This window comes from Entelurus aequoreus, linkage group LG11, assembly GCF_033978785.1.
Source record: "Entelurus aequoreus isolate RoL-2023_Sb linkage group LG11, RoL_Eaeq_v1.1, whole genome shotgun sequence".
NCBI lineage: Eukaryota > Metazoa > Chordata > Actinopteri > Syngnathiformes > Syngnathidae > Entelurus > Entelurus aequoreus.
In genome coordinates, this window is record NC_084741.1 from 23934388 (window position 1) to 23948506 (window position 14119).

The 14119-nt window shown below is 36.2% G+C and overlaps 1 protein-coding gene across 1 annotated transcript in view; it reads right to left on the reverse strand.

The window, feature by feature from the left end:
- The window catches only part of tap1 (transporter 1, ATP-binding cassette, sub-family B (MDR/TAP)), a 33560-nt gene extending 20143 nt beyond the window's left edge, over positions 1-13417 (reverse strand). The window contains exons 1-5 of the mRNA XM_062062724.1: positions 13261-13417; positions 6436-6747; positions 2455-2653; positions 223-337; positions 20-150 (exon numbers count right to left, since the gene is read on the reverse strand). Of these exons, the coding sequence (XP_061918708.1) occupies positions 20-150; positions 223-337; positions 2455-2653; positions 6436-6744 (754 nt within the window). The 5' untranslated portion in view covers positions 6745-6747; positions 13261-13417. The remainder of the gene's footprint in view (positions 1-19; positions 151-222; positions 338-2454; positions 2654-6435; positions 6748-13260) is intronic.
- Positions 13418-14119: the final 702 nt, after the last annotated feature.

Consider the following 14119-nt stretch of genomic DNA (forward strand, 5'->3'; position numbering starts at 1 on the left):
GGGGGATTCCGTGACCAACCTGTGGTGGTGGCGTCAAAGAAGGCGATGTCCTGTTTCAACACCGCTTGGAAGACGACGCCCTGCACTGCTGTGTGGATGCGGAGCATCGTGGATGTGTACAACAGGTCGCCGATAAACTCCTGCAGCGCGCTGGACCACGCAAGAATACAATTTAACTGTACGCCTTTGGACCAATGACAAATGTGGGTTTTTTTGGTTTACCTGGCAGCAGTCAATATCCCCATGGTCATGATGGCCTCGTTGAAAGCATCCGGCGATTCTTGGTTTGTGATCCAGTCGGTCACGCGGCCCGTGTACAGAGGGACCGCCATCTCTCCTGCAAACACCTCACATTAGGGTGTTTATACATTCAGGTAATTTTTTAAATTTCATGCCAAAGGGAACCCCTTTGTAACAATACGGAATTTGCAGTAATACAACATTTTTCCACTTAAGGCAATAGGGATCACAGGGATGTTCAAACTTTTAGTTGAAAATTATCATCAATTCTATTAAATAAAAACACATTTTTAATTAGTTAAAAAATATAAAGTATTGTTGTTCACTTAAACCAAAAATACATAATTTTGAAAATAGGTTACTTAATTGAAACAACAATAAATACTGAATAATATATCACCATTATATTATCAATGAGTTAAAACCACGTAATGATATTTTATTCACTTAAAACCAAAAATTAATACGGAAAAGATCCTCCCTCACTATTATAAAAAAGTTTTTAAAAATTATAATCTTTATTCAATTAAAAAAAATTAAAAAAACAGAATAATCAATCACCTTTTTTAATTAGTTAATTTTGCATTTAAATACATGATACCTTATTTAATATTTATTTATATTATAGCTTTGTTAAATTGAAACAATAAATACAGAATGATCCATCACCCTTTTTAATTTGTTCAAAAATACACAACGATAATGTTTCACCTACAACCAAAATAAATACAGAAAAATGTGTCATTTTTTTTAATTAGTTAAACAAATATGATAGTTTTATTAAATTGAAACAATAAATACAGAAAAATATATGACCATTTATAAATTAGTTAAAAAATATATGGTTTTCAGTGAATAAAAGTTTTTTTTGTAATGAAACAATCGATCAATTAATTGCAGTTTATTTGTATATCCCTTAATCTCAAGTGTCTTAAAGGGCTTCGCAAACCACAACAACATCCCCTTATCTGAACCCACATCTGGGGAAGACAAAACTTCAAAAGTCTATTGAGCAATTGCCAATAAAAAATAAAGAAATATGCTTAATTAGTTAAGAAATTGAAAAACTAGATAAATAAAAATACAGAAAAAACTGACTTTTATTCCATTTAAAACTATGGAAAAAAATCCTCATCCTTTTTAATTAGGTAAACAAATATGATAGTTTTATTAATTTGTATTAATAAATACAGAAAAAAAATCTAAATGTTTAATTAGTAAAAAAATGTATGGCTTTACGGGACTTTTTAATTAGTTAAACAAATATGACAGTTTTATTCAATTGAAACAATAAATACAGAATCATTTATCACCATTTTAAATTAGTTAAAAAATACATGGCTTTAAGTTACTTTTTAATTAGTTAATTAATATAACAGTTGTATTCAATTGAAACAATAAATACAGAATAATTTGTCACTATTTTTAATTGGTAAAAAAATACATGGATTTACGTGACTTTTTAATTAGTTAAACAAATATGACAGTTTTATTAAATTGAAACAATAAATAGAGAATAATGTATCACCATTTTAATGAGTTGAAAAATACATGGCTTTAAGTGAATAAAAGTATTATTGTTATTTTTTTACTGTATTTCTTTATTTGTTATTGTATGGAGGAATTGACCATAAAACATAAAAGAAAAGAATAGGGATACTTGTACTAACTTAAACCAAAAATGCTTAATTTGTTAAAAAATTAAACAAATACAAATATAGAAATATGAAAGTAACACTCCAATGTCCATTAGTGGAGCTGTACACATAAACAAAAGAAATGTATACAATTAAAGTTTTATTCCATAAAAAATACAGAAATTAGATTATGAAAAATTATAATCATAGTTTTATTAAATCAAACCTGTGTTTTTTAAACAATCTAATGTAGATCATCCATCCATCCATCCATTTTCTACCGCTTATTCCCTTCGGGGTCGCTGGAGCCTATCTCAGCTACAATCGGGCGGAAGGCTGGGTACACCCTGGACAAGTCGCCACCTCATCGCAGGGCCAACACAGATAGACAGACAACATTCACACTCACATTCACACACTAGGGCCAATTTAGTGTTGCCAATCAACCTAATGTAGATCAATAAATATATATTTAAAGGAAAAAAAAACACTTCTCAGATTTGTGATATAGGTGACAACCTTCTTAAAACAGCCTGCACAACATATATTTAGGTACCGCCAACATTATCTCACTTACCATAGGCGGAGAGCAGCACAAGTATCAGCACGAAAATAAATCGGCCCAGATAAGGTTGCATGAATCCAGTCAGTCTTCTCAGAGATGACACAATGTCCTCTTTAGGCTTCTCTGTTGCGCACTTGGACGTCCACAGCGAAGAGGCGTATTGACTCCAGTAGACCCACGCCACCGCCATCACAACGTAGCCCTGCAACAACTATTAAAAAACAACACAAATACTTTCAACAGCAGGAGGAGGCAGTAACCCACCAGATCATGTGCACTTACACTCAAATAGTATCATATAATAGTGGGGCACGATTTATTCAGTGATGCTGGTTGTTCTCACAGCAGTCTGTTCCAAACTGTGCCGTCATAAAACCTTTATAACTGTACAGGCAAGATTTCAACTCATATTATATCACACTAGTGTAACAAGAACTGAAATAAACTACTCACCCTGTGAAGACATGTTATGGCAAAATTATTACTTTGTCTAGACCAAAATTGTAAGTGTTTGTGTTGTGTTTATATGTATATATATATATATATATATATATATATATATATATATATATATATATATATATATATATATATATATATATATATATATATATATATATATATCAACATATATATATATATGTATATATAGTATACATACACATATACTGTATGTATATATATATATATATAGTATACATACACATATACTGTATGTATATATATATATATAGTATACATACACATGTACTGTATGTATATATATATATATATATATATATATATATATATGCATATGTATATATCAATGCACATATTTATATACATATATATGTGTATACTAATATATATATATATATATATATATATATATATATATATATATATATATATATTGACTACAACAAAGCAAAGCACTTTGGGTAAATTTTAAACCATATATGGATAACCCGCTGGTATCACAATTTGGAAAACGTCCCAAATCGGGCAAATTCCTCTATGGTTGAATTTCCAATTTTCGGGGACGTATGCGGATCCCAAATACACAAAAACATGTACCGTAAGAACATGTAAAAAAAAGTTGGTTTGGCATAATAGGTCCAATTAAGTGCCATTTAGAGAAAAATTTGTTTGGTGAAAATTATGCTCATTAGCCAAAAATGTGGGGAAGTTGCGAGGCCTCGTATAATTTGCGGGGACTTGTTGAATTTGCGGGAATTTGGCGCAACATGGAAAATTCTTGCAAGGACTGATTACATGCTGTTTCTATGGTTATCAACACACTTTGCCACCTTGCTACCACTGGTACCTTTCCATCACGGCATCACAAAAACAAAATGCAATACAAAATTGTACTTTACTTAACAGAACATACCACTTTCAGGACTTACATACAAAACACAAAACCAGTGAAGTTGGCATGTTGTTAATCCATCCATTTTCTACCGCTTGTCCCTTTTGGTGTCGTGGATGGTGCTGGAGCCTATCTCAGCTGCACATGGGCGGAAGGCGCAGTACACCCTGGACAAGTCGCCACCTCATCACAGGGCCAACACAGATAGACAGACAACATGCACACTCACATTCACACACTAGGGCCAATTTAGTGTTGCCAATCAACCTACCGTAAATAAAAACAGAATACAATAATTTGCAAAGCCTTTTGAACCTATATTAAAATGAATAGACTGCAAAGACAAGATACTTAAAGTTCGACCTGGAAAACGTTATTTTTTGCAAATATTAGCTCATTTAGAATTTGATGCCTGCAACATGTTTCAAAAAAGCTGGCACAAGTGGCAAAAAAGACTGAGAAGGTTGAGGAATGCTAATCAAACACTTATTTGGAACATCTCACAGGTGAACAGGCTAATTGGGAACAGGTGGGTGCCATGACTGTGCATAAAAGCAGCTTCCATGGTCACCACTTTGTGAACAAATGCGTGAGCAAATTGTCGAACAGTTTAAGAACAACATTTCTCAATGAGCTGTTGCAAGGAATTTAAGGATTTCACCATTTACGGTGCGTAATAGCATCAAAAGAGAAAGAAGAAAGAATACAAATTCTCAGCCAATATAAATATATTGGGTTAATAATAGATTCAGAACTTTCCTTTAAAGCCCATATTGGCAAATTGTGTAAAATAATCAAGTTTAACCTCGCAAATTTTCGTGCAATTCGAAATTAAATGTCAACTGAAGCTGCAAAATTGTATTTGCATTCGATAATTTTCAGCCACTGTTAAACTGTGGACAGCTGGTCTCAGGTTGGTCAGAGTTTTAAAAAAAACCTTTGGAAATCTTGTACAAAAAAGCAATTAAGGTTATGGATAAAAACCTAGGCACTATCATCACTGTGCCATTCAAAAAAAAAAAACAGTATTTTAAACTGGGACAGTCTCCACACATTTGCAGACTTAAAACTGACCTATAAAGTACTGCATGAATTGGCTCCAGATCCTCAGGCAGAGTTCATCAGCCAAAGAAACAGTCGTGAGCGTGTCACTCGAGGCTCTGTCAGAGGTGAGTGTTATATTCATCTGCGCAGGAGCACTTTCAGTAAGTTGGCCTGGTCAGTAAGGAGTGCAAATGTGTGGAACTCAGTACCTGAAGACGTTAAACTGGTCAAAACATACGAGGCCTTTTACAAAGAATTGAAAATGTGGCTTATCAACGCCTACAGCTGCCAGCACTAAAAGATGAGCCTGTTTTGATGCTAAGATAAATGTTATGTTGTAATGTTGTATTTAATTTTTTTTTATATTGTATATGTATTCTGTGCTTTCTTTCTTTTTCTCTTTTTCTCTTCTTTTTCTTTGAAATTGTTATTTCACTGCCTTTTTTACATCATGGCCAGGGGACTACAGATGTAAAATAGCCTTCTGGCTAATTCTGGCTTTTTTAACAATGTGTAGTCATGTGTTTTATGAAATTGCATTGTCCCATTCTTAATAAACTAATCTTAAAAAAGGTTCAGAGAATCTGGAGAAATCACTGCATGTAAGCAGCAAGGCTGAAAACCAACATTTAATGCCCGTGACCTTCGATCCCTCAGGCAGTACTGCATCAAAAAGCGACATCAGTGTGTAAAGGATATCACCACATGGGCTCATGAACACTTCAGAAAACCACTGTCAGTAACTACAGTTTGTCGCTACATCTGTAAGTGCAAGTTAAAACTCTACTATGCAAAGCAAATGCCATTTATCAACAACACCCAGAAACGCCGTCGGCTTTGCTGGGCCCGAGCTCATCTAAGATGGACTGATGCAAAGTGGAAAAGTGTTCTGTGGTCTGACGAGTCCACATTTCAAATTGTTTTTGGAAACTGTGGACATCGTGTTCTCCGGAACAAAGAGGAAAAGACCCATCTGGATTGTTATAGGCGCAAAGTTCAAAAGCCAGCATCTGTGATGGTATAGGGGTGTATTAGTGCCCAAGGCATGGGTAAGTTACACATCTGTGAAGGCACCATTAATGTTACAACAGCGTGGCTTCGTAGTAAAAGAGCGCGGGTACTAGACTGGCCTGCCTGTAGTCCAGACCTGTCCCCCATTGAAAATGTGTGGCGCAATATGAAGCGTAAAATACCACAACAGAGACTCCAGACTGTTAAATAACTTAAGCTGTACGTCAAGCAAGAATGGGAAATAATTCCACCTGAAAAGCTTCAAATATTGGTCTCCTCAGTTCCCAAATGTTTGCTGAGTGTTGTTAAAGGAAAGGCAATGTAACCCAGTGGTAAAAATGCCCCTGTGCCAACTTTTTTGCAATGTGTTCCTGCCATTAAATTCTAAGTTAATGATTATTTGCTACAAAAAAAACATTTGTTTCTAAGTTCGAACATTAAATATCTTGTCTTTGCAGTCTATTCAATTGAAAAGGATTTGCAAATCATTGTTTTCTGTTTTAATCTATGAATTACGCAACATGCCAACTTCACTGGTTTTGGGTTTTGTATTTAATACAGAGCAATTCTTTAGGTCTACTCACCCTCTCCCAGGAGTGCCATCCCCACGCGTCCTCCTCGATGGAACACCCCAGCCCGGAGAGGAGGCCCACGTACGCGGGGAAGTGCAAGCAAAGCACCAACAGACTGCTCGCCCACGAGAGCCCTCCTCCACAGGAAGCGCAGGACACAAGCAGGAGGAGGCTGGCCCTGGTCAGCCCTCCTGCCCACATGGCGACCAGCGCAGAGCATGGGAGGGGCGCAGAGAGCTGCAGGAGGCGGAGGCCGCGCACCACGCAGACGTCCACGCACAGCAAGAGCAGAGGGAAGAGGAGGTGGCACAGTTTCTGCATCACCTGGAAGCACAGGAGCGGATAAACAAGTGACACAATTTGCACTTTTGAGAGATATTCATACAAAAAAGTTGTTATTGTGCTTGTATTACGCTCAAGTAAAATCAGACTATAAAATAGCATGTATTATACTTCGGGCTGTCAAACTAACGAGTTAACTCCTGTGATTAATTACAAAATAATATCACAATATTTATGAACACACTTGGATAAATCATGCAATTTATTTTGAACTGACAAGTTGGGTTTTTTACCTTAATTGTATACGTTCAGTGATCAGATCAATGCTAATGTCAGTACAAAAATGAGTGAGGAGACGTCGACTGTCACTCCAAAATGCAACCTGGGAATATTTAGATAAAACTGTTCCCAAGTTTTGGTCAAATAAACGACATGCATTCAAGTAAAACGCTTAAAAACGTTCCGAGACGACATTCTAACAATAAAATTGGATTTGTGTACCAATATAGGGGGTCTTTTCTAAAGCAAATTTGTATTATGCATGCAAATAATCACCGTGATTAATCATGATTAATCCAAGTTCCATTTAGGTTAATTTGTGTCTTAGTTTTGTGGACACAGAATTTATGTAACTGAATTTTTGCGTTTAAATTTTGTGAACTTGATTTTTTTTTTACATTAAATTGAGCTGACAATTTCATTGAATAAAAATTCCGCGAAAAAAAAATTCATTGTAAAAAAAATTTAATATATAAAAATTCTGTAAAAAATTCAGTGCATTACATTTCAGTGCATTCAGCTCACAAAATTGAAACGCAAAATATTCAGTGACATAAATTCAGTGTGCACAAAAAGCTTTCATAATAAAAGTATAAATGAACCTCCATAAAATTCCAAAATGTGATTAATCTGTTAAAAAAATGTCTAATTTGACAGCAAATAATAGTATATGGTAATATAAAACTACACCAAATTTAGATGTCAACATCAATTGCAAACTTTGAAAGAAAATATTTTAACACAAGTAAAAAAATATTATATATTTACCTTATCAAATAGAAAAAAAAAGTCAGTGACCTTTTTTATTGCAATTTTGATTTACTAGCTTTTATTACCCATTAAAGCTTTACTGACAATGCATATAATTTTTTTTTTAATAACCGCTGTGCACATATAACATTAATAGCAACCTCAAATTACTCCTTTCAACTCTCAAAAAGCAATGCAATAAATTAAGAAATAAGTCAACCAACCTGACTAAATCCTTTTAAAAAAATTACATTAACGACAAAATAGAGGAAAACACAAATAAGCCACGTGAGCTCTGGAAAATTCTCAACAACCAGCTTCCTGGTTGCAGCCAGAAACTTAAAACCAGACTCACCAACATCAGCATCAAGGAGGGTGACTCCCTCATTACAGACAAAATGGAGGTAGCTAGCAGACTTAACATCTTTTTCACCAGCATAGCCGCAACTCTTGTCAACAAGCTGTCCCAACACTCTGGTCGCTTTGGTGTAGAACACATTAAAGCCTTCTACAGAAAGCTAGGAGTATCCAACGATGATTTCAAATTAGAAATGGTCACAGCTGATGAGGTGTTTAAAAAATTGAGCGCGCTCCACCCTAACAAGGCCACCGGCCTTGATAATATTCCCTCCAGATTCCTCAGGGACTCTGCCTCCATCATTGCCCCGATCATCACGCACATAATAAACCTATCAATTACACAAGGCCAAGTACCAAAAGATTTTAAGATAGCAAGAGTAACTCCCCTCTTTAAAAAAGGAAGCAAATTGGAACCTGGCAACTACCGACCTGTTTCTATTCTCAGTTCCATTTCGAAAGTAATGGAGAAAATAGTTTATGAACAGGTCGATAGTTACCTTGCCACTAATAAACTCATATACAAATTCCAATCCGGCTTCAGAACTAACCACTCCACTGACACATGCCTTCTCTATCTGACCGACCACATCAAACATGAGGTGTACGCGGGCAAATACTGCGGCATGGTCATGCTGGACCTTCAGAAGGCCTTTGACACCGTTAACCACGCTATACTGTTGGATAAGCTCAGAGCAATCGGATTTAACAAAACCTCATGGAGCTGGATGCAATCTTACTTTGAGGGGAGGGAGCAGGTGGTAGAGGTGAACGGCACCGTGTCCCCCCCCCTCTCGGTGAGCTGTGGAGTCCCCCAAGGCAGTATATTGGGGCCTTTACTGTTCCTAATATACATAAACGACTTGTCATCGGCATGCGACTGTGAATTGTTCTTGTTTGCGGATGACTCTGCCCTGCTGGTATCCGATAAGGACAAGTCACAGGTGGAGAAAATCCTCAGTGCTGAGCTGTGTAGAACTTGCACCTGGCTCGCTGACAACAAGCTATCCATACACTTGGGTAAAACGGAATCCATCCTGTTTGAGTCCCACATCAACCTTAAGAAAGTCAATGACTTCACTATAAAAGTGGGTGACATTGTTATCACCAGGAAAGATTAGGTCACCTACCTAGGTTCCATTCTAGAGGCTAATCTTTCCTGTGATAAAATGGCAACCAAGGTAATCAGAAAGGTTAACCAACGAACGAGATTTCTCTACAGAATCTCCTCTCTGGTCAACAAAAGCACCACGAGGATTCTGGCTGGAACTCTCGTTCAACCCTTTTTCGATTACGCATGCACCTCCTGGTACCCTAGCACCTCCAAAACCCTCAAATCTAAACTCCAAACATCTCAGAACAAGCTAGTCAGGTTACTGCTAGACCTCCACCCCAGATCCCACCTCACTCCTACCCACTTCTCCAAAGTGGGCTGGCTCAAGGTGGAGGACAGGGTTAAACAACTTGCACTGAGCCTAGTCTATAAAATCCACTACACCTCCCTGATACCGAAGTACATGTCAAACTACTTCCTTAACGTAAATGACCGCCATAACCACAACACCAGGGGGAGCTCCACTAACCACATTAAACCCAGATTCCGAACTAACAAAGGTCTTAACTCATTCTCTTTCTATACCACATCAATGTGGAATGCGCTCCAGACAGGTATAAAAGAAAGGGCATCTCTATCCTCCTTCAAAACCGCAATAAAAGTTCACCTCCAGGCAGCTACAACCCTTAACTAACACCCTCCCCGGATTGCTAATAATCAAATGCTAATAATCAAATGTAAACAATCAAATGCAGATACTTTTTCCTATGCCTTCTGATCTATCTCTCTCTCTCTCTCTCTCTCTCTATGTCCACTACTTGCTGTCCATATCCTACACCCCCCCCCCCACACCCCTGATTGTAAATAATGTATATAATTCAATGTGATTATCTTGTGTGATGACTGTCTTATGATGATAGTATATATGATAGTATATATCTGTATCATGAATCAATTTAAGTGGACCCCGACTTAAACAAGTTGAAAAACTTATTCGGGTGTTACCATTTAGTGGTCAATTGTACGGAATATATAGTTCACTGTGCAACCTACTAATAAAAGTCTCAATCAATCAATCAATCAAGTAGTGTAGTGCAGGTGTGTCGGACTGGTTTTCACTGAGGGCCACATTGTAGTTATGGCTGACTTTGGAGGGCCACTTGTAATAGTAAATATTTACCACAAGTATTTTTATTTTTGAATTATTTTTTTTAATAATAATAACAATTATATATATATATATATATATATATATATATATATATATATATATATATATATATATATATATATATATATATATATATATATATATATATATATATATATATATATATATATATATATATATATATATACAAACCCTGTTTCCATATGAGTTGGGAAATTGTGTTAGATGTAAATATAAACGGAATACAATGATTTGCAAATCCTTTTCAACCCATATTCAATTGAATGCACTACAAAGACCAGATATTTGATGTTCAAACTCATAAACTTAATTTTTTTTTGCAAATAATAATTAACTTAGAATTTCATGGCTGCAACACGTGCCAAAGTAGTTGGGAAAGGGTATGTTCACCACTGTGTTACATGGCCTTTCCTTTTAACAACACTCAGTAAACGTTTGAGAACTGAGGAGACCCATTTTTAAGCTTCTCAGGTGGAATTCTTTCCCATTCTTGCTTGATGTACAACTTAAGTTGTTCAACAGTCCGGGGGTCTTTGTTGTGGTATTTTAGGCTTCATAATGCGCCACACATTTTCAATGGTAGACAGGTCTGGACTACAGGCAGGCCAGTCTAGTACCCGCACTCTTTTACTATGAAGCCACGTTGATGTAACACGTGGCTTGGCATTGTCTTGCTGAAATAAGCCAGGGCGTCCATGGTAACGTTGCTTGGATGGCAACATATGTTGCTCCAAAACCTGTATGTACCTTTCACCATTAATGGCACCTTCACAGATGTGTAAGTTACCCATGTTTTGGGCATTAATACACCCCCATACCATCACAGATGCTGGCTTTTCAACTTTGCGCCTATAACAATCCGGATGGTTCTTTTCCTCTTTGGTCCGGAGGACACAACATCCACAGTTTCCAAAAACAATTTGAAATGTGGACTCATCAGACCACAGAACACTTTTCCACTTTGTATCAGTCCATCTTAGATGAGCTCAGGCCCAGCGAAGCCGACGGCGTTTCTGGGTGTTGTTGATAAACGGTTTTCGCTTTGCATAGGAGAGTTTTAACTTGCACTTACAGATGTAGCGACCAACTGTAATTACTGACAGTGGGTTTCTGAAGTGTTCCTGAGCCCATGTGGTGATATCCTTTACACACTGATGTCGCTTGTTGATAAAGTACAGCCTGAGGGATCGAAGGTCACAGGCTTAGCTGCTTACGTGCAGTGATTTCTCCAGATTCTCTGAACCCTTTGATGATATTACGTACCGTAGATGGTGAAATCCCTAAATTCCTTGCAGTAGCTGGTTTAGAAAGGTTTTTCTTAAACTGTTCAAAAATTTGCTCACGCATTTGTTGACAAAGTGGTGACCCTCGCCCCATCCTTGTTTGTGAATGGCTGAGCATTTCATGGAATCTACTTTTATACCCAATCATGGCACCCACCTGTTCTCAATGTGCCTGATCACCTGTGGGATGTTCCAAATAAGTGTTTGATGAGCATTCCTCAACTTTATCAGTATTTAATGCCACCTTTCCCAACTTATTTGTCACGTGTTGCTGGCATCAAATTCTAAAGTTAATGATTATTTGCAAAAAAAAAAAAAAGTTTATCAGTTTGAACATCAAATATGTTGTCTTTGTAGCATATTCAACTGAATATGGGTTGAAAATTATTTGCAAATCATTGTATTACGTTTATATTTACATCTAACACAATTTCCCAACTCATATGGAAACGGGGTTTGTAAGTTAAAGTCCCAACGATAGTCACTCACACACACACAATATATATATATATATATATATATATATATATATATATATATATATATATATATATATATATATATATATATATATATATATATATATATATATATATATATATATATATATATATATATATATATATATATATATATATATATATATAAGTTAAAGTCCCAATGATAGTCACACACACTAGGTGTGGTGAAATTTCTCCTCTGCATTTGACCCATCCCCATGTTCACCCCCTGGGAGGTGAGGGTAGCAGTGAGCAGCAGCGGTGGCCGCGCTCGGGAATCATTTTGGTGATTTAACTAAAAATTCCAACCCTTGATGCTGAGTGCCAAGCAGGGAGGCAATGGGTCCCATTTTTATAGTCTTTGGTATGACTCGGTTTAAACTCACAACCTTCCAGTCTCAGGGCGGACACTCTAACCATAAGGCCACTTGTATGTGTGTGTGTGTATATATATATATATATATATATATATATATATATATATATATATATATATATATATATATATATATATATATATATATATATATATATATACGGTAAATAATAATATATTTGTTGTATGATCAGATAATATAGAAATATTACCGTTTAAAAGATGTGCAATTTAAAGCATTACATACATTTTGTCTGTCAAAAGAACAAATAGATTTTGTAAAAAAAAAAGTACTTTATTGACAGACATTATTGTCCAGGCTTTCGGGTCTTGAGTTGAACACCTGTGATGTAGTGTATTATAGTGGCTATATATATTTTTTCACACTGTATATGTTGTTTTCTAATGATTATATATTTTTATAAAATCAGTATAAACATTGTTATTTACATAGTTGTTGTTTTTGCCTTGCTTTAAGTATTTTTGCACACTACTTACTGTCAAGCTAGCTGATTACATTTGGACAATATTTAGTTTTTGCTATTTTAGAACGTTTTCTTGGACAAATGTATACATTACAGTCAAGTTTTGTCATTTCGATTGACATTCAACCGTTTTCACTTTCGTTTTCTCCTTCAAGTCAACCATTGCGTTTCTTTGAAACGAGGAAGTTCACGCAAATAAGCATTCACACGGACACACGAGTACGTGCACAAACATAAACGTACAGTAATGATTACATGAGGAGAAGGTACTGTACTTACTGTAAATACAGTAGACACTCGCTGAATGGGACACGAGTTCTCTTCGAAGTCAAAGTTATTGCGTTTAGGGTTGAAAACAGCTGTGGTCGTTTTAAATTGACACACAAAAATCCCGAGAGAATCGAACAAATTTTAAGAAGCAGCTTCTGACCTCCGACGACTTATAAATGAAAGTGAAAACTGTGCGACGCGTCACGGACTATATCCTGTGTTTATAGCGACACTACTAGGCCAGCAGAAGTACTGCATCTGATATTAGTAAGGGGTTTTTTTGTACAATTGCTCACATATTTGTTGTTATGGGAAAGTATACACGCACACAAACCTTCTAATAATGAATTCAAATGTCTCGTGAAGACAAAATACCCATCCTCATGTAGAGGGGTAGTCCTCGGCTGAGCCGTGTCGAGAGGGAGTATGGCCAACCCGGTTTCAAAATTGGGACCAAACATGGCGGCCGTTAGTCATACGAGGGACTTTTGACCAATCAGAGAGCGTATTGGCCAGATAATCTCCTAAATGGTTGGTTAAAAGCTCATCACGTGACTAAGAGCGCCATGTTTGATCCCATCTTTGAAAGCGAGTCGGCCATACTCTCTCTATAACAGCGTTTCTCAAAGTGTGGGGCGCGCCCCACTGATGGGGAATAGAGACATGACAGGTGGGGCGCGAGGAACGGGAGGAAATTTCACTTTACTTTTTTTTTTTTTTAAATTATATTCTTAGATTTATTTTTTTTACTATGCTTTCATTTTCTATACACACTGTAAATCACTTTGTGATTCTGTCTGTGGAATCCGCTATATAAATAAATGTAAATTACTTATTTTTCCTGTAGGCTTTACATTTCTAGGTAGGA